The sequence below is a fragment of the Rhinoderma darwinii genome, chromosome 5 (assembly GCF_050947455.1).
Source record: "Rhinoderma darwinii isolate aRhiDar2 chromosome 5, aRhiDar2.hap1, whole genome shotgun sequence".
NCBI lineage: Eukaryota > Metazoa > Chordata > Amphibia > Anura > Rhinodermatidae > Rhinoderma > Rhinoderma darwinii.
The window spans coordinates 42180682-42201531 of NC_134691.1; the positions used below are offsets into that span (position 1 = coordinate 42180682).

The 20850-nt window shown below is 44.1% G+C and overlaps 1 protein-coding gene across 1 annotated transcript in view; it reads right to left on the reverse strand.

Annotated features, from left to right (window-relative positions):
• GRHL2 (grainyhead like transcription factor 2) overlaps positions 1–664 on the reverse strand; it is a 42852-nt gene extending 42188 nt beyond the window's left edge. The window contains exon 1 of the mRNA XM_075828000.1: positions 599–664. Coding sequence (XP_075684115.1) covers positions 599–664 — 66 coding nt within the window. The remainder of the gene's footprint in view (positions 1–598) is intronic.
• Positions 665–20850: the final 20186 nt, after the last annotated feature.

Sequence of the window (20850 nt, forward strand, 5' to 3'; positions counted from 1 at the left end):
TCTATTTTTCCTTTAGTTACAAAAATACAATGGCATATTGTTATGAAAGGGGTTGTCCAGTTTCGAAAAAAACAACAATTTTATTTACCCCATTAGAGAATTTGGAGTTTAATTAAGGGGGGTTCTCTGTTCAGGATACTAATTTCTAGGCCAGTGTGGAGAGTGTTTACAAAGAGCGTCTCTTGCTCTGGAGGTCCTGTCCTGTCCTGCATTACACAGACATCCAATTCATTTAAATGAGCACTGTGTAATACTTTATTTCACCTGTGGTGGCACTGCAGAGAAATTGAAGACTTGCTGGACTATATTATGTGATCAGTTTATTGTCAAGGGTTTAATGTCAAAAGTAGGGATTGTCCAAAGCAGAAACAGCACAGGCACCACTCGAGATGTGGTGGATTTGAAAAGTGAGAATAGTCTTACTTGTTATTTTAGCTTTTTTTTAAATTTTTTTTGTTTTCTTTAGCAGCGAACTCCTTTAATTAAAATAAAAGTAAACACTGGATTAATTATTCTTATTTTACATTGAGTAAGAACTAAAAAAAGGGTGTTCGTCAATAGTAGAAAGAGAACTTGAATAGATTTACAGTAACTGTACCTTGTAGTAGTCATATAACAGACCAAGTGCTGCAGCGCTGTCCTCGTCTCCATTTATACTCATCATCGCCTTTGTTGCAGCTGTCAAGGGATTTTCCAAGTATGTCTTCCAGGCCTCATCCTCACTGGTATATGGCCGCCGTGTGTTGAAAGCTGCTTCATTGGGGACTAAGACCACAAGCCTTTTACTATATTAAGGAAAATAATAGGGGCTTATTTCAACATCAGATAACTGGTATAAAACAGATTATCACTCAGGTCTATCAATGCTGAACACTATGGATGTGGTCATGGGTGGACAGATAGGACTGGACACCGCAGTCTGATCAACGCCTCAATAATTCATATCTCATATCCTACACCGGTAATAACATAAGAAAAAAAAAGCCCTTGCACATAACAGGGTCCTCTCTGAAAATTTACATGATTTTTTTTTAGTAGGTTCCATAATTGTTTGGCTAATGAAACATATTTTTCACACTTTCATAGTATGGCTACATTTTAATGTCTGTATTACAGGCTTAAAGAGGACATGCCAGCTCTCCTAAAATGCCTGTTATAGTAAACACATTCCTCATATAATAACAATGCTGGAGCATCTTCACATAGAACTCTGCATTGTGCCGTTCCTCTGTTATTCCTCCTGGAAATGTATGAATACATTTACAAATGGACGTTACCATTCTTCTTGTCAACAGAGTGTGTCCAGATATATAGATAGCTATTTGAAGAAAAAAAAACTGTGTTTTATTATTACTATTATTGTTCTCCCCCTCCTGACAGCCTGTCAGGAGAGGGATAAGTTACAGGAGGTCTGAGGGTCTGGCCGCGAAGGGTGGGGTGACGGGGGGCCCGCAAAGGGGGCGCGAGGAGGTACCCACGAGGGGAGGGGTTAGGGGGCCCATGAGAGCGGGCCGCGACGAGGGTGGCTGCGAGGGAGTGGGGGATGCCACCAGTTCGGTGGGTCCCTTTTTTTCAGCCATGTGGCTGGGCCTCTGGTGGCAGTACCACTAATATTGCCGTGATGGCGGCCCTGGGGATATCCATTGTTTGCTGAACAATTTCTAGGTTGCCCTACAGGTTGTGTGTAGTACTGCAGCTGGGTTCCATGCACTACAATGTAGCTGAGATGCAATGCCAGAAATAACCAATGGACAGGTGTGGGGCTGTTTTTGGAAGAAAGCAGCGATGTTTTTTCTAATCCTGTACAGTCCTTTAAAGAGAATCTTTCACCTCCCCATACATGTGGAGCTGAGTGCAGCATGTAATGGGGAGGGCTGAACAAACCCTGGGGCACTTTACATTTTTTTCCTACCCTCCTCCATTATTTAGATATTGGCGCCATTATTTTTGGTGCCTGATATTTAAATAATTCCCTGAACTGTCAGTGGGGCGTGTACTGGCAAGGGGGCGTGTTACTATGGCTGTGACACTGTCCAATCGGCTACGGACAGTGCCACAGCAAGAGCGAGGATAGAGGAGAGAGTGTGTGCGCTAAATATAACGGGACCGATAGCTAAAATAAAATAAAAAACATATAAAAAAAAAGGATATGGTTTTGATTATGAAAAAAAAAAAACAGACGACACATTCCCTGTACAGAGCATATGAAAAGGAGGGCTCTCTACTAAATAAATGTCCTCTAATATAGCAGGGCATATCAACTATATGACAGATACAAGAAGATAAACTATAAATCTACCCTCTAGGAACGGCTTAGCACTTTTATAGACAAACCTTATTATTCTGTATCCTCTACTTTCCATTATGTCATAATGATTCATATAGATAAATCTTGTGAACAAAAAGATTATGGGCCAAGTGCAGCGACTGTGCTCTGGGAGACGGGAAGAAAACAGTTTTATGATGGGGCTCAATGCTGATTTAATAAAATCCAGAATTAAAACAATAAATCTTTTATGTTGGCCCAAGAGTCTAATTCTGCTATGGACTGATGGGACTGTCACCGGATAAATAAAGATACTACCCACACAATAAAGAAGAGCGTCAACGGACCCATGAAATGACTTTGTATTAGCTGCCACCTTTATTGGCAAAATCCTTTTCCATTATTTTGCAGTAGGGAATGATCTTATGTTGCGTGTGGTGTGTAAGGTATAAGGATGTGTAAGGATTATGCACGTACATATACAGACTCCCATACAATTACATTCAGCAGTTTTCACTTATTTAAAGGGGATGTCGACCTTGGACAATCACTTTTTGTTAGAAGTTGATTTATTTGCAGCGCCACCGCAGGGATAATGAGGAATTGCAGAGTTCCTACTGAAACATATGGTCTGCCTGTGTAATGCATAGACATGTGAACTCCTCTTTGTAGCCACTCTTTGTACTAGCTAAATACAGTGTGTGTGTGTGTGATATATATATTATATATATATATATATATATATATATATATATATTACATACATACAGTATATAAGAAAGACTGAAGTATTCAATATAGAGTAATCTCGCTGCATGTTAATGACAATGAAAGCATGTGGAGGAATCCTCCAGCTCACCTGACACACACCTGTGTGTCGTTGAAAGCGCCCGGTTCCTCGTGTCGGCACACGGGTTGCAAGTAGGAAACAGGGAAAGAAGATAGGATCCAGCGCTGTAGTGCGTTTAAAATGGAAATCGACGTTTCCAAGTTTAATGTCCTGGGTTGAAAGGAAGTCCAGTGGTATAGGTCCAGGGTGTACATGAAGTGGGAAGAGGGTATCCTCTGTGGCCTACGCGTTTCGGACGTCGCTGCGTCCTTAGACTTGGCTGGACTTCCTTTTAACCCAGGACATTAAACTTGGAAACGTCGATTTCCATTTTAAATGCACTACAGCGCTGGATCCTATCTTCTTTCCCTGTTTCCTTAATGACAATGACATATTGTTTATAATATGTATTAAAAGAAGCGATATAGCGATCAAGACATAAGAAAAAACACATATGGGAGATAAGAAAATGTAAGTTTTTTCCAAAAACAGTGCCACTCTTATTCATGGGCTGTGTCTGGTATTGAAGTGAATGGGCCTGAGCCACAATACCAGACACAGCCCATGCATAAAAGTGGCGCTATTTCTATTTTTTTTTGTTACATACCTTTTTAAACCAAATCATGTGCCTGGCCATGTTAAGCTCTGGTCTTACTTGCGTTCTGCGTTTTCCATCAAGCTTTCCCTTATTTTTTATGACAAAAAGATTTGTAGTCCGTGCTACTCTTTGCCGTCAAAAATACCAGAAACTCAACAGAACCAGGGCAGATGTCACTATAGATAATGGGGTTCGTCAGTGTCAGTTTGAAAATATTGGAAAATGAATCCATCACCGTGTCATGGCTTCCTTTATAAAAGGAAGCCACGACACTAGTGTGAAAAGAGCTTAGTGACGTGGGTGAGGCTGTGACGCAACACATCATGGCCCAGTTTATAGGAAACCAATTGACTTATCGGCATGATTTTGGATTGTAGTAGAATACTAGAGTATGAATGACAAGTAATTACACAACACAGAAAAACGCACATGGCTCTATATGAAGAATCGTCTAAAACTCTATAGATAAGAATGATTATGTCTGAGCCAGTTGGCAGCCCATCGTGTTCTCCTCCTCCAGACAGAACGCTTGTCTTGTGCCCGCTCTGGTAACCGCTCACAGTCCACTTTACACTGAATACACTGAATTACGATTTATTTGCCTCCCGTGTCTTATCAAAAGTTATCTCCTGTGAAAATGAGTTTACTTAATAATTTTAACTAAACAAAACTTGGCATTATACATGGCGCACAGCCGGTCTTCTGGACGACTAAACATTTATTTATTTTGAAGTGGTTATCTTTATTTGTATATTGTTTTACACTATTAAATGTTTACAGTCAAAATTCTGGCCACAGAATTATCAAGTTTGGGTCAGGGGAATGACCTGTTTGTTATTTTAATCATCAGCCACAAAACGCAGGATTCATTTACTATGTAACTACAGAGGATGGTCTACGGCCCATTCATATAGCAGCGCTGTGCGTTAGACTAGGGTTTCTTGGGTCCACCAGCGGAAAATATTTTGAAGGGTCCATTGTAATTTTTGTTATGGTTGAACACACAGGACATTTCAATGAGAAGAACTAAGGGTCCTCTTACACGGCCCAACATGGGCCGTGTCAACGCGTGCCAATCAACAAGACAACTCGTTGATCTGCGCTTGTTTGCTCCTTTGACAAGGAGCTGTGCATGGGGACGAGCGTTTGCTCGTTCATCGGCTGATTGTTGCCCTGTTTACCCAGGGTAATGATCGGGAACGAGCGTTCATATGAACGCTCATTTGCCCGATAATTGGCCTGTGTAAAAGGGCCTTAAGAATCAGTATTTAGTGAACTAACTCATAAGAAATAGACAGTAGTGGCAAAAGTTTTGCTCAAAACTCAACTTTGAATGGAGTTTTCTTCTGCTGGGCCTTTGTGGCCCATTATTGTTTCAGGGTCTAGGCTCACTGGAGGATCCTCTGGTGGGCCAGTCCGACCCTTAAGGACCCTCTACGGCAGCACACATAGTCCCTACAGGCATGTATTATGGAGCAATAGGCACCCTGTGTTTCACTGTATTTTGCCTTTGCGGGGCACTGTATTCCTCCCTAGGAGCCGTGTTTCTAGTAGAGAATTACTCTGTAATATGGCAAATATGCCAATAATCTGTGACTATAAATTTGGACGCATATGTACAGTTACAGTATATGTCCATAGCAGGTTAGGGATCTAAGCAACACAGATTCTAAAAACAGCCATGTGCATGATGCCTAAGACAAGCTTTGCACAAGCACTGTACTGAACATTTATTTTCCCCCAAAAAAATGTAACATTACTTTACTTTATTATTATTATTATTTAACGGACTAACATTATTGGCCTGTATGAATACAGCCTAAATGCCTTATACATATGTTTTGCCATATTACAGAATAATGTTATACACATCTTATATGGTATCATGCACCATACAATTATCGCCACGTTATCTGTGCACTTAGAAATCACAATAGCACTTATTATCAATGATCCTATTTTAATGCATCAGTTCTTCTCTCACCTATTACTCCATTATAGGGACATGTCAAAACTATACATATTTTTATTTTATTTTTTAATTTGACGCAACAAAAGATAATGAGGCTTTTAGGGGTTCCCATTCCAGATTCTCATATACTGATATATATATATTATAAAAAGACTTTATAACCGAATGCTATTCCATGAGAAAATGAGAAAGAATCCAAAGTATAGGCCAAATGTACAACATTTATTTAATTATGATACTCAAACTAATTAAATATAATTTAATTAAAGGTTAAAAATGGATACTGATTGTTTTTATTATTATCAATGATATTATTATTATTGTGCAACCCAAGAGCTGATTCACATGTGTACAGAGCATGTGCGGCGGCACACAGAGTCCCTATGTGATCAGATAATGGACCTTTAGGCACTTTATTTGTCTGTGAGACACCGTATTTTCCCCTAGAAGCAATATCCTCCTCTTCCTCTTTCGGCTCCTTCTCCTCCTGGGGCTAGAGTGTGTAAAACTGAACGTCTAGGACCAAAGAATGGGCCTAAGCTGCTCCACTGTCTACAATTGAGACCAAGAAAGCTAAATCCATGCATTCCCCAACTGGAGAGATCAGGAGATGGATTTATATTTTCTGTAAGAGCTGGCAGAAAGTGTTTCAGACAGACAAACTGGTATTTTCAGGGGGGGGTTTTCTCCATCCATTGCAAGTCTTAAGTTCCTCTTAGACGGCTCAATTTGGGTTGTGAAAACAAGCGCCGATCAACGAGCCAGCTCGCTGATCGGCATTCATTTCTTTCAAAAGGAGCAATGATCAGTGATGTAAGGGGATGAGCGATCGTTACTGCGATCCCTCGTCCCCATACATTTCTATCACATCTGCAGCACATTTCCCTGTTTACACGAGGAGATATGCTGCCGACAACGATAATATTTCTTGCTGCATAGACGATACAATCAGCCAATGAACGAGAATTTGCATGTTCATCGGCTGATTGTTGCTCTGTTTACACAGGGAAATGATCGGGAACGAGCATTCATATATGACCACTCATTTGCCCGATTGTTGGCCCGTGTAAAAGTGCCCTTAGTGTCCGTATAATCCAGTGGTCTCCAATCTGTAGATCGCCAGTTGTTGTGAACCTACAACTCCCAGGCGGAGAGCAATGTGAGGGACATGTGTGTATTAACTGGTTGCAATTACTCGGGATGATCTTCCCGGTTTGTTTACTTCTGTGAGAATTTCTCATACATTAGAGAACTGAGAAGTGGACACCCACACTTCAGAGCGCAGAAACATCAGAGAAAGTATAACAGACCAGATGAGATTATTTCTTGCATTCCACACTGTTAAAATGGAAAACCTCCAAAGATCCAACATTTCCCAACCAGGTAAATACATACTTACATGTCTGGAATACAAATACTATAGGTGTGTTATTCATAGTAACCCAAGAACCAGTCATGCTCAAAACAACCTAAATAGACAAACCGTAAATTAATATAGTAGGTAAAAACATTTCCAACGTGACACAGTGTAACATCGGACCCTGACAAAAATACTGCAAAACTGTGGAAGTAGCCTTATGTATATGCAAAGGTAGAGCTTCATTTTAAATTCCTGAATTATAAATAAATATTTTATATACATTAATAGAAATAAAACACTAGCTTACAAAGTTCCAAATCCCCTGCATAACCATAGGCCTGTAGCCACCACTAGAGGGAGCTAAGGAAACAATTCAGACCCCCAGCTGTTTAACCATTTGATCGCCGTGATCACTGACCGCGGCATGATTAAAAGGGATTCCCCTCTTCGACCAGAGACCCAGTGACCCGATTGGAGACTGAAGGAACCCTCTGCACTCAGCCCTGGGGACCTAGAAAGGACCCCAGGGCTGTCTGTTCATTTGTTGCCCTAACAGCGGCCTTTGTCATTGAGACACAGTGTAATGTATTAGCATACAGTAGTATGCTAATACATTATAAGCATAAAAAAACTTATAAAATAGTAATCCCTTTTTTTAAATAAAAACATCAATTAATAAAAAAATAAAAAGTCAGTAGAAATAAATTAAAAAAGTGATTATTTAGTATAAAATACATTCTATTGTGAATATTCTACATGTCAGATATCCGCACAACTTTAATAACCTGAGGAATTCATTTACCAGGTTATTTAGTGTAAAACATGAACATTGTAAAAAAAATCAAAAAAAAAAATGATATTCAAAAAAGAATAACATTTCTCCTAAAACAAAGTATCATAGCCTTGTCAATGAAAAAATAAAAAGCTATGGCTGCTGAAATTAAAAAACAAACAAAATGTAGCTGGCCATTAAAGGAACAGTGTTACCACAAAAAAAATAATTCATATGTTAAAGATGTTAGTGCTTTATTAAAAACGTTTGGATTAATTTGTGTGTTTGTGTGTTACTTTTTCTTATTTTTACACTTTTTCTTCCCTATGGGGGCTGCCATTTTTTTTTCCATTTCTGTATGTGTCGATTAACGACACATACAGACATGGAATACGGCAGCTCCAGTCCCATAGGGACTGCGAACGGGGCCCGTTCCATACACTAACATGTACGCCGCTGTGTGGGAACGGCGCATGCGCCGCTCCCACACAGTTCAATTTGAAATGTGCGCCGTCCGGCGCCATTTTCCTGTAGACCGGAAGTCGCGGCCGGACAGTAAGATTACTACTTCCGGTCGCGGCTTCCGGACTTGTGCACATGGAGCAGCGGCAGCAGACGGAGCGGATGGACCGGAGGGAGCGGCGGCGACTGAAGCAGGTAAGGGATTTCTATGTATGTTTGTGTTCAGTGTGTGTTTACTACTGTATGTAAACCTTCTACACTGTGTGTTAGCTCAAAAAATGGCGACACACAGTGTAGGAGGTTAGCCCGTTCAAACCTCTCGTTTCTCCCGGCACTAGCCAGGATAAAGGAGGGGGGATGCTGAGAGCTCACTAGAGCGAGGGCTTTTTACCCAATTTTGCAGCATAAAGCAATGTGGTTGCTTTACCACATGCAATGCTGCAATTTTGGGAATGGCTCCATCTAGTGACCAGCAATGGGAAATATTATAAATTAGAATCCAATTGAATCCAATTTATAATATTTCCTGACTCGTGAAGAAAAAAAAAAAAAATTAGAACAATGTTTAATCACCTACACACTAATTGTTTAACTAAAAAAAAAAAAAAACATGTTTTGCTGGCAACACATTCCCTTTAAGGCCATTTCAGGCCTGGTCATTACGGGATTAACAATATGCAGTAAACTCCTAAGCTAAATTGCCTCTAGTGGTGATTGCAAGTACTTTAATTGAAAGATTTTGAGGGATTGTCTCTTAACAGACAACCCCTTATTATGAAAGCTACCGTGGCAATCAGCTTTCCGGGGAAGTTGCAGCTTGCTGCTCATTTCCACAGAGAAAGTGTAGTATTACATGCGGCCATTCAAATGATGGATCGGGTCTACTAGAGCAAGAGCCACTGCTCTACATTCCTGCCCATGAAGGGGAGACCCCGCTTTATGAGAACAAATTGTCTTAATAGGGCATTTGAAAAGGGGTTGTTGAGATGAGCACATAATTTTGGCCTTATTTAGGTATAAATAAAGGGCATTCAAGAACTGACATTCATTTAAAGGACAAAAAAAAAACTGCGCCCATAAGGGGTAACATGTTTTTTTACTTGTTTACAGGTAACCTAAAAATCTCTGCTTTTGCAGAAATATTCAGAGAAAGTGAAAAAATGAGCTTTACTAGAGTCAATGCTAAGCGTTGTTATTTTATACTTATCCTATAAATGTCCCTTTGACGTATGTCACCCAGTTTAGTGGCTGGCAGCCCTGTATTTTCTGTAATCCATCCCATTACTGTTACTGTCAGAGTGCAGCCAAGCTCAGCAGCTTTATGATGTTCTTGTTCTTTCCTGTATAACTTCAGATCTGAAACAACTACTCACCACATGAACCACTGAATGGTCCTAAAACTTGATCCTTTCGGGTGTGTTTTTTCTCATAAAGTATTTGGCAGGATAAAAGTTTATGGAGGGTTGTCCTGATGGAACAATTATGCCATATTGACATCATACAAGTGGGTCCTCCGCTTGGGCCCCCACTCTTGGAGCCTGAGAGCAACTCTCGATCTGGAAACCTAGCGCCATTCATGTAATACTACATTTCAACTGTAGTGGCTGCTGCAGGGACCATGAGCAAACAGGTGCAACTTTCCCCGGACCTTCAGCCATCATTTGATCGCCATAGTGGGTCTCAGATTAAAGGAGTTGTCGGTGATAAGACAATTCTTTTAAGGTGTGCTTTGTTAGTACATATGCACCTTGAATAACTGAGCAGTAGTGATCTAATTTTCTAGTATAGTGTCTGTCACAATTTGTTTCCTAACATTTCATTCTAACCATGGATAAACAAGATGTAAGAAAACAAACCCACCGCATTATCCCAAGATTAGGGTTTGAGGTACCAGACGATATTGTAGTGAGTAGTGTACTAGAAAATGAGTGCAAGTCTTGGACACCTATATTTCTAGGCAAAGAATCCAACAGTCCTTAGAATAGAATACAAGTCACTGATTCGGGTAGAAAACAAGATCATTTAATTCTAGACATTTTTTTTAGCAGCAGTGCATGGACCATCTGCATGTGCCATAAATGTGTGATATGTGCAGGTCCATCCTTTAGGACCCACATTTATCTCTAGAACAGGGTTCCTAGACTCCCATGTCGCTAGATCCAGGCTGAGAATAAATCTTTCCATTAATCTCTATGCCAGAGAACACAATGGATAGAGACACGCACATGCATATCCACCTCTCCATTCATTCTCCGACTGGATGCGGGACCCCAATTCTGGAGCTAGGTGCTCAGACATTTATGGTGTATCCTGTAGATATTCAATAAATGTCTATGATGGTAATAACCCTTTAACAATTGACATAAAGTATTAAAGAGACTCATTGCCTAAATAATAAACAGTACATGTGCTCACAAGTGTTCCTTTTCTCTTAGTCTGCACAATATTGTACTTGTTAGAGCAACAGTTTGTGCCCCAGATCCTCCACTTTACCGGGGACAGTGCAAACACAACCATCTATTTTGGAGGCCATGAAGGGACATGCAAGTATACAGACGCTGGTCCGCTGGATTAATACGCCACGAGAAGACACCTCTTTACTAAGACACTGAGACTGTCATCCACAGGACCCTGAAAACTAACAATGCAAATTTCCAATAATGACCATACACATAAATTATAATATATCTCCTCGTACTCCTAAATAAATAAGCATACTCCGATCAACAAGTAATCTCTCCATCTATGACTGGCCTCCAATATTGATGAAGACTATTGATAGACTAATGTCTAAGGCCAGTTTACTTTACTCAAATTACAAAAGCCAAAGTATTAGTATAAGGTAGAGAAGACACAATAGCCCATAAGGTTCAGAAGAATTAACAATGACCTTCTCTTGAGTATTGTTTTAGTCTATGACAATAGCTTAAGATACCTGTAGTGGCAGGAAGGAGGTGAAGGGAAAGTGAGCCCTAATCTACCCACCGCCCTGTCCCTGCCTACTTGCAACGACCCGCCCTAGGCGACGAGGTACAACTGGGCGGCGGTCCCTACGCTGTCTAAGTGCACAGGAAAACAAACAGGGAACATGCAAGGGAAGGGGCAGTAGCCACGGAACGCCACGAGGAAACGGAGCGGCGAACGGACAGTCAGGACCAGGACGAAGTGAGTACACCTAAGCGGGCAAGGAGACAGAAGCAAGCCAGGGGCAAAGCAAGCAGGTCAAGCAGAACAGCAGCAAGGCAGAAGCACGGCAGGAGCAGGCTGGAGCAAGCAGCAGTGGGGCCAGGAATCCAAAAGAATTACAAGCACTGAGGGAGAGAACAGGGCAGGTAATAAAGGACAGGGGGCGGAGCTAACTCCGACAGACCAGGCCGCGATAGGCTCTCCCACTCCTGAGCCTGCCACCCTGGTTGGTGGGAGATGGTGTCAGTCGAACAGGTCTGGCCTCAGGTGTGGATTGATTAATCCCAGGAGTATACCTAGATGAAGTACCTGGCAGATCCCTAACAGTACTCCCCCTTTTATGAGGGGCCACCGGACCCTTACTAAGGGGACCCGGTTTAGTGGGGAAGAGAAGGTGGAACCTCCTGATCAATACCCCAGCGTGAACATCACGGGCAGGTACCCAAGTCCTCTCCTCCGGCCCGTATCCTCTCCAATGGACCAGGTACTGGAGGGAGCCCTGGACCATCCTACTGTCCATAATCTTGGCCACCTCGAATTCCACCCCCTCAGGGGTGAGAACGGGAACAGGAGGTATCCTCGAGGGGGACCAGGACGGGGAGCAGCGTTTAAGGAGGGAGGCATGGAAGACGTCATGTATGCGAAATGATGGGGGGAGCTCCAGACGGAAGGATACAGGGTTGAGGACTTCAATGATCTTATAAGGTCCAATAAATCGGGGAGCAAACTTCCTGGACGGGACCTTAAGGCGCAAGTTCCTGGACGACAACCAGACCAAATCCCCGACGACAAACCGGGGGTTAGCAGAACGTCTACTATCCGCCTGAATCTTTTGTGCGCTCTGGGACGCCTCTAGGTTCTTCTGAACCTGGGCCCAGACAGTGCACAGTTCCCGATGAACATCCTCTACCTCAGGATTATTGGAACAACCAGGGGAGACGGAGGAGAATCTTGGGTTAAACCCGAAATTACAGAAAAACGGGGAGACCCCTGACGTGTTACTGACCCGGTTATTCAAGGAAAATTCAGCAAGGGGAAGGAATGAGACCCAATCGAATTGACAGTCAGAGATGAAACACCTTAAATATTGTTCCAGGGATTGGTTGGTCCTTTCCGTTTGGCCATTAGTTTCGGGATGGAAGGCGGAGGAGAAGGACAGATCAATCTCCAACTTTTTACAAAAAGCTCTCCAAAATAAGGAAACAAATTGTACCCCTCTGTCAGAAACGATATTGACTGGGGCCCCATGGAGACGCAGGATGTGTTTCACAAACAAAGAAGCTAACGTCTTGGCGTTAGGTAGCTTCTTAAGGGGCACAAAGTGGCACATCTTGCTGAAGCGGTCGACTACCACCCACACCACCGACTTGCCCTGAGATGGAGGCAAATCGGTGATAAAATCCATGGAGATATGGGTCCAAGGTCTCTGGGGAATGGGCAAGGAACGTAGTAGGCCCGCTGGTCGGGACCTAGGGGTTTTGGACCTAGCGCAAACCTCACAAGCGGCGACGTAAGCCCTAACGTCTTTAGGCAACCCAGGCCACCAATAGTTTCTGGTAATGAGGTGTTTGGTGCCCAAGATGCCAGGATGACCAGATAGAGCGGAGTCATGGTTTTCCCTGAGTACCCTCAGCCGGTATTGCAGGGGAACAAACAGTTTGTCCCCAGGGACGTTCCCGGGAGCTGCACCCTGATCAGCCGCGATATCAGAAGCTAAATCAGAATCCGTGGCAGAGACGATTATACCAGGGGGTAAAATACAAGCAGGATCCTTCTCGGAAGGAGGATTGGCCATGAAACTACGTGACAGTGCATCAGCCTTAATATTCTTGGACCCAGCCCTATAGGTAACCAAGAAATTAAATCTGGTAAAGAATAGTGCCCACCGAGCTTGTCTAGGATTAAGCCTCCGGGCCGATTCTAGGAAAACCAGATTCTTGTGATCCGTAAGGACCGTTACCTGGTGTCTGGCCCCCTCCAGGAAGTGGCGCCACTCCTCAAAAGCCCATTTAATGGCTAGAAGTTCGCGGTTGCCAATATCATAGTTACTCTCCGTGGGCGAAAACTTCCTAGAGAAGTAAGCACAGGGGCGGAGATGGGTGAGGGAGCTGGTACCCTGGGACAAGACGGCCCCCACTCCCACCTCGGAAGCGTCAACCTCCACAATAAATGGCTCCTCTTGGTTGGGCTGAATCAGCACGGGGGCCGAGATAAAGCACTTCTTGAGGGTCTCAAAGGCCTGGACGGCCTCAGGGGGCCAATGGAGGACATCAGCACCCTTGCGGGTAAGGTCCGTAAGAGGCTTAGCGACGACCGAGAAGTTGGCAATAAATCTCCTGTAATAGTTGGCGAACCCTAAAAAACACTGAAACGCCTTAAGGGAGGCAGGTTGGACCCATTCCGCCACAGCCTGAACCTTGGCAGGGTCCATGCGGAATTCATGAGGAGTGAGGATTTGCCCTAAAAATGGTATCTCCTGTACCCCAAAGACACATTTTTCAGTCTTAGCAAACAGATTATTCTCCCGAAGGACCTGGAGCACCTTCCTGACATGCTCCACGTGGGAGGACCAGTCCTTGGAAAACACCAGTATGTCATCAAGGTACACAACAAGAAAATTACCCAGGTACTCTCTCAGGATTTCATTAATAAAATTCTGGAAGACAGCAGGGGCATTACACAACCCAAAGGGCATGACCAGGTATTCGAAATGACCCTCGGGTGTGTTGAACGCAGTTTTCCACTCATCCCCCTCTTTGATGCGGATAAGGTTATATGCCCCCCGTAGATCGAACTTAGAAAACCATTGGGCTCCCTGAACCTGATTAAAAAGATCCGGAATCAAAGGAAGTGGGTACTGGTTCCTTACGGTGACCTTATTCAGGTTACGATAATCAATGCACGGCCTAAGACCACCATCCTTCTTCCCCACGAAGAAGAAGCCAGCACCTACAGGAGAAGTCGAGAGGCGAATGAAACCCTTGGCCAGGCATTCTTGGATATACACCCTCATGGCTTCACGTTCAGGACATGAAAGATTAAATATCCTACCCCTAGGAAGCTTGGCACCAGGCACCAAATCGATAGCGCAATCGTAATCTCTATGGGGGGGCAACACCTCGGAGGCCTCCTTAGAAAACACATCGGCGAAGTCCTGAACAAACTCAGGAAGCGTGTTTACCTCCTCCCGGGGAGAAATAGAGTTAACAGAAAGACATGACATAAGACATTCATTACCCCATTTGGTGAGATCCCCAGTATTCCAATCAAACGTGGGATTATGCAACTGCAACCAGGGAAGACCTAAAACCAGATCAGACGATAATCCCTGCATCACCAGTACAGAGCACTGCTCCAAATGCATGGAGCCAACCAGGAGTTCAAAAACAGGAGTATGCTGAGTAAAATAACCATTAGCAAGGGGAGTTGAGTCGATTCCTACTACAGGGATAGGATAAGGTAAATCAATACAAGGCATCTTTAGAGACATAGCAAATTCCACAGACATGATATTAGCAGATGACCCTGAATCCACGAAAGCACTGCCCGTGGCAGCCCGGCCAGCAAACGAGACCTGAAAGGGAAGCAAAATTTTATTGCGTTTCACATTAACGGGAAATACCTGTGCGCCCAAGTGACCTCCCCGATGATCACTTAGGCGCGGAAGTTTTCCGGCTTCTTATTCTTGCGCCTGGGACAGGTGTTCAGTAGATGCTTGTCGTCCCCACAGTAGAAGCAGAGACCATTCATTCTGCGAAACTCCCTACGTTGTCGAGGGGACATGGAGGCCCCGAGTTGCATAGGTACCTCCGAGTCCTCCGTGGAGGGGCGAGGAGATGGGACCTCGGGGGGGATCGCAGAAAAGTCAGAGGGGAGCACACTGAAGCGTTCTAGCTGACGTTCCCTGAGACGTCGGTCAAGTCGTACTGCTAGGGCCATAACCTGGTCAAGGGAGTCAGACGAGGGGTAGCTAACCAGCAGATCCTTCAGGGCGTCAGATAATCCTAACCTAAACTGGCACCTTAGGGCCGGATCGTTCCACCGAGAAGCTACGCACCACTTTCTAAAATCGGAACAGTATTCCTCCACCGGTCTCCTACCCTGACGTAAGGTCACCAGCTGACTCTCGGCTAAAGCAGTCCTGTCAGTCTCGTCGTAAATGAGTCCGAGGGCAGAGAAAAAACGATCAACAGAGGAAAGTTCAGGGGCGTCAGGAGCCAAGGAGAAGGCCCACTCTTGGGGCCCTTCCTGGAGTCGGGATATGATGATACCCACCCGCTGGTTCTCGGAACCTGAGGAGTGGGGCTTTAGGCGGAAATACAGTCTGCAACTCTCCCGGAAGGAGAGAAACGTCTTACGGTCCCCTGAGAACCGGTCAGGTAACTTGAGGTCGGGTTCTAGAGGTGAGGTGAGGGGTACTACTAAAGCAGCGTCACCCTGATTGACCCTTTGGGCCAGGGCCTGGACCTGTAGGGAGAGGCCCTGCATCTGCTGGGTCAGGGTCTCAAGGGGGTCCATGATAGCGTCAGCGTAGGAGAAATGGTAGACTAGGTAAGGGCTTGTAATTATGTAGTGGCAGGAAGGAGGTGAAGGGAAAGTGAGCCCTAATCTACCCACCGCCCTGTCCCTGCCTACTTGCAACGACCCGCCCTAGGCGACGAGGTACAACTGGGCGGCGGTCCCTACGCTGTCTAAGTGCACAGGAAAACAAACAGGGAACATGCAAGGGAAGGGGCAGTAGCCACGGAACGCCACGAGGAAACGGAGCGGCGAACGGACAGTCAGGACCAGGACGAAGTGAGTACACCCAAGCGGGCAAGGAGACAGAAGCAAGCCAGGGGCAAAGCAAGCAGGTCAAGCAGAACAGCAGCAAGGCAGAAGCACGGCAGGAGCAGGCTGGAGCAAGCAGCAGTGGGGCCAGGAATCCAAAAGAATTACAAGCACTGAGGGAGAGAACAGGGCAGGTAATAAAGGACAGGGGGCGGAGCTAACTCCGACAGACCAGGCCGCGATAGGCTCTCCCACTCCTGAGCCTGCCACCCTGGTTGGTGGGAGATGGTGTCAGTCGAACAGGTCTGGCCTCAGGTGTGGATTGATTAATCCCAGGAGTATACCTAGATGAAGTACCTGGCAGATCCCTAACAATACCAGCTTGGCATGTGGCTGAATAAACAAAGCAGAAAACAAAGGCCCCAACAATGGATAAAATTATTTGTCCAGTCCAACGGTGGTTTTACACTGGCCAATATTGGCCGGTGCAACGAGCGCCGATCAACGAGACAGTTGGTTGATCGGCGCTCGTTTGCTCCTTTCACATGGAGCTAGTATAGGAATGTGCGCTCGTTACTCCGTTCACTCGTCCCCATACATTGCTATCATGTCGGCAGCGCATCTCCCTGTTTACACAGGGATATGTGCTGCCGACAACAATAACATTTTGAGCATTTAAAACGATATGATCAGCAGATGAACGTGCGTTTGCTCGTTCATCGGCTGATCGTCCCCGTTTACACTGGGCAATTATTTGCAATGCACATTCTGTGAACGCTTGTTTGCCCGATAAATGGCGAGTACAAAAGGGCATTTACACAGCCTGACGTGACAGCCGTTCAACGAGACAGCTGGTTGATCGGCGCTCGTTTTTTCCTTTCGCAAGGAGCTAGTATGGGGATGAGCGCTCGTTACTATGATCACTCGTCCTGATACCTTTCTATCATGTTGGCAGCACGTCTTCCTGTATACACAGCTGCCGACAATGATAATATTTTAGGCTGCTAAACGATACAATCAGTCGATGAACGAGCTGAACGGCTGATCGTTGCCCTATTTACACAGGGCAATTATCAGGAACGAGCGTTCTACAAACGCTCGTTTGCCTGATAATTTGCCGGTATAAAAGGGCCCTTTGGGTCTTCTTACTCTGCCTTATATGGGCCCTGTAAACAAGCGCCGATCATGAAACAGCTCGTTGATCGGCTCTCGTTTCCTCCTTTCACAATGAGCTATGTATGGGGACGAGCAATTGTTACTACGATCGCTCTCCCCCATACATTTCCATCATGTCGGCAGCACATCTCCCTGTTTACACAGGGAGGGGTGATAACATGAACCAGTACCACTAGAGGGGACCTGATTATTTTTTTTGCTATAACCCCCCCCCCCCTAGACTATGTACGTCTCTGCATCTGTTGATATCATGATAATTAAATATACCTCAAATCTGCTATATCTGCATCAGATTAGTCCACCTCAAATTCTTGTTTTAACCAGGACAGAGCTGGATCGCAGTGTGCATGACCAGCCTATAGCCCAAGGTCCAATGAACCTTAAACACTTTATGTTATCAAAAAATTCCAATGACCCCATAGAATGTTTTTGGAGTGTGCTGATAACATGCAAAGGAAAACTTCATAAAAATTCTTAGTGTCTAAAGAGTCGTCAGAATCAGTCAGATCGTTCTGGAAAACATCTGCTTGTAGATATAAAAAAAAAAATCTATAATTATTAAATGGTGGTTCAGTAAATAATCCCCTGTAGTCCACGTTAAGGAAGGTATAGACAGGTCAAGTCATGAGTGTGCACAACAATACAAAACAAAAGCCTGGACGTGATAAGAACAGAGATAACAGCAGGAAAAGAGAGATTAGAACTAATCAAAGAGAACAATTAGGTGAAAAGAGGTAATAGACATACAGAGGAGTGTGAAGTTTAGTACACAGACAATGACAGAGTAACATTTTTTCAGACTGGCTCCGTACGGGTTCTTGTATGTCACTGAAGAAGGCAATCAGGATCCAAAACTGCTTTCATTCCATCATAACAATATGTACTACAGCCTAGAAATACGGATCAATGTATTGCACCAAATAGAAGCATCAATAGAAACCCAGACCAGGTTACAGGTCAAGCAAGGGAGGACATACCATATATGCAATGTGTGCACTGCACAGGGGCCCAGCAGACAAGGCGGCCCACTGCTATTTTAATAAACGGTAGGGAGCACCAGTGGTGTCGCTAGCACCATATTTTTGGCCCTGTGCCAGGGATCCCCAGGTGACTACCACATTTAATTGTATCTGCGTCCTCAACCTATAAGATGCTGGGACATTATCACTGCGCAGGCCTGTGCGATGAAGTTACTGGATCGCACCGGCTTACGAAAGTGTCCCGTTTCAGCGTCTCATATGCTGGAAGACTCAAGACTGTCCATCGCGGGAACGGGGCTGAGTGAGTATATGTTTTGTTTTTTTATTTGGGGGGCACCATCTACAAGGGGCTGCGTGTTTGCCACTATCTACAGAGGGGGCAGCATGGCACAATCTACAAGGGGGGTATGTGGGATTACCCACACTGGACTGCATAGCACTGTCTACAAAGGGGGTGTATGACACTACCTACAGGGGCAACTGTGTGTGGATCCATACAGGGGGGATGTGACACTATATACAGGGGGCATTGTGTGGGGCACGCTCTACAGGTATCTTTGATTATAGCCCCAAGACATAACTTTGCTTGGGGCCCAGAAATGCTGAATTTGCCCCTGAGGGTTAGTACAAGGATACTTACTTCTGGGGCCCTTTTTCTAAGCCTGTCATGCGTGATACTGTCTGCTAGGGACATGTATCTAAGCCTATCATGTGTGATACTGTCTGCTGAGACAATGCATCCAATTCTATCCAGTGGTGTAGTTATAGGAGCCTTAGTCTTATAGATATGCTGTCTCGGAAATGTATATAAAAATATATTTTTTTCAGTGTGGGGGGGGGGGGGGGGTAAGCATATGTCTTGGGGCTTGTGCCCCTGATCTTTTAAGACCCCAGCAATGCCCCTGGGGAGCACTATCATCATTATTATTCTTTTGGATTGCATATTGCATCTAAGTGACTATCTTAGTGATCTCACTCCATTTCTAACAATTACTGGTGGATAGGCAGAACTGTGAGGGACTTTCAGGAGAGCCATGAAGGAGGAGTACTTCGACTAGCACACAGTCTCTCATAAAAATAGCATTTGGAAATGTAGGGTCCCATATGCTTCTCTGCACAGGGGCCGAGTGTTGTCTGCATCCACCAATGAGATCAAGGCAGAGATTCCTCGGAGATTTGTTGTTTTAACTTTCAGAGTTGTTGTTGGGAACGTCATCCTTCATCAGAAAAAAGGCTCCAATCACTAGCATGATCCTCCAACCAATGAAACGCCTTATAATATAAGATTGAGAAATAGTAACCCCACAACTAAGGCAAAATAAAATTCCAAAACTATCCAAAATCTTTAAGCCAAGTGTCAACAGTAGGAGGGTAAGAAATACCAATGTTGGCACATTTAAAACCTATTACAGAAGGCAGTAATACAGATGCATTTTATTGTCTGTATTACGGGCCTAGCACCCTGACCAACTACCGTTATACTCAACCGAACTTAGGTTACCACAGAACCCCAAAAATACATGGTCTTGCCTCTTCTCAAATCTTAACATGGTGTATGCTTATTTACAATATCTCTTAATAAAACATCCAAAGCCCTTCCACCCCCTTTTCGACACTTGTTTCATCAGCACCTAGGGGGTTCGAACTTCCATTTTTGTAGTAGAAAAGTTTCACGTTGAAAAATCTCTTTGTGCAAAGTTAAGTGCATTGTGCAATGCACAATATATCTCCTCATATATGGCTTGATTCTTAACTTGATAGTCAAATTCTGCAAAATTTAAGCTGTGTATGGCCAATTGGTCACCTGAATAGGTTGTTCATTTTTAAAAAACAAAATAAGGACCTTCCTGGCCAAATACAGGAGTGTGGTTCAGGGTTTGTATGTGAAGATTTTTATTCTGGGCTGCAACGCCATAAGTAGAAACGATAAATCATTGACAATTGGTAGTTTGATGTCTACTTTGCTTTGCTCTGAACATAGAGCCTCTATACATCCACCCATCTGTGCTCGCTACGATTTTTAAGCTAATCTTCAATAAAGTGGAAAATATTTCCTTTTAAACCCAGCGCTGGATCGAGATATTTTTTAGTTCTATTGTGATTCAACAAAGTGCCACCTCGAAGATCCGAGCGCAATCGAGGGTCAAACACCAAGACTGGTGAGCTGGAGAAATCTCTCTGTTTCTGAGATTCTATTGCTAACGCAATAGATATGAGAATGTCTCATGTTGCACATCCGACATTTGTCATGACTAACTTTCCACGTATGCCAACAACTCCACCAACAGAGATTGACTTTTCCACAGATATCTGCCAACAGTCGTCATCAGTCATGCTCTTTCTTGTCCTGAAAAGGCTCCAACAATTGTCAGAAAATGGTCTAAATTGTCCTTTACAGCCTTAAAAATGGATATAAATCAGTATCATACGTGCTCGATCATTTGCTGGTCGTATCGTTTTAAAAAAGTAAAATATTATC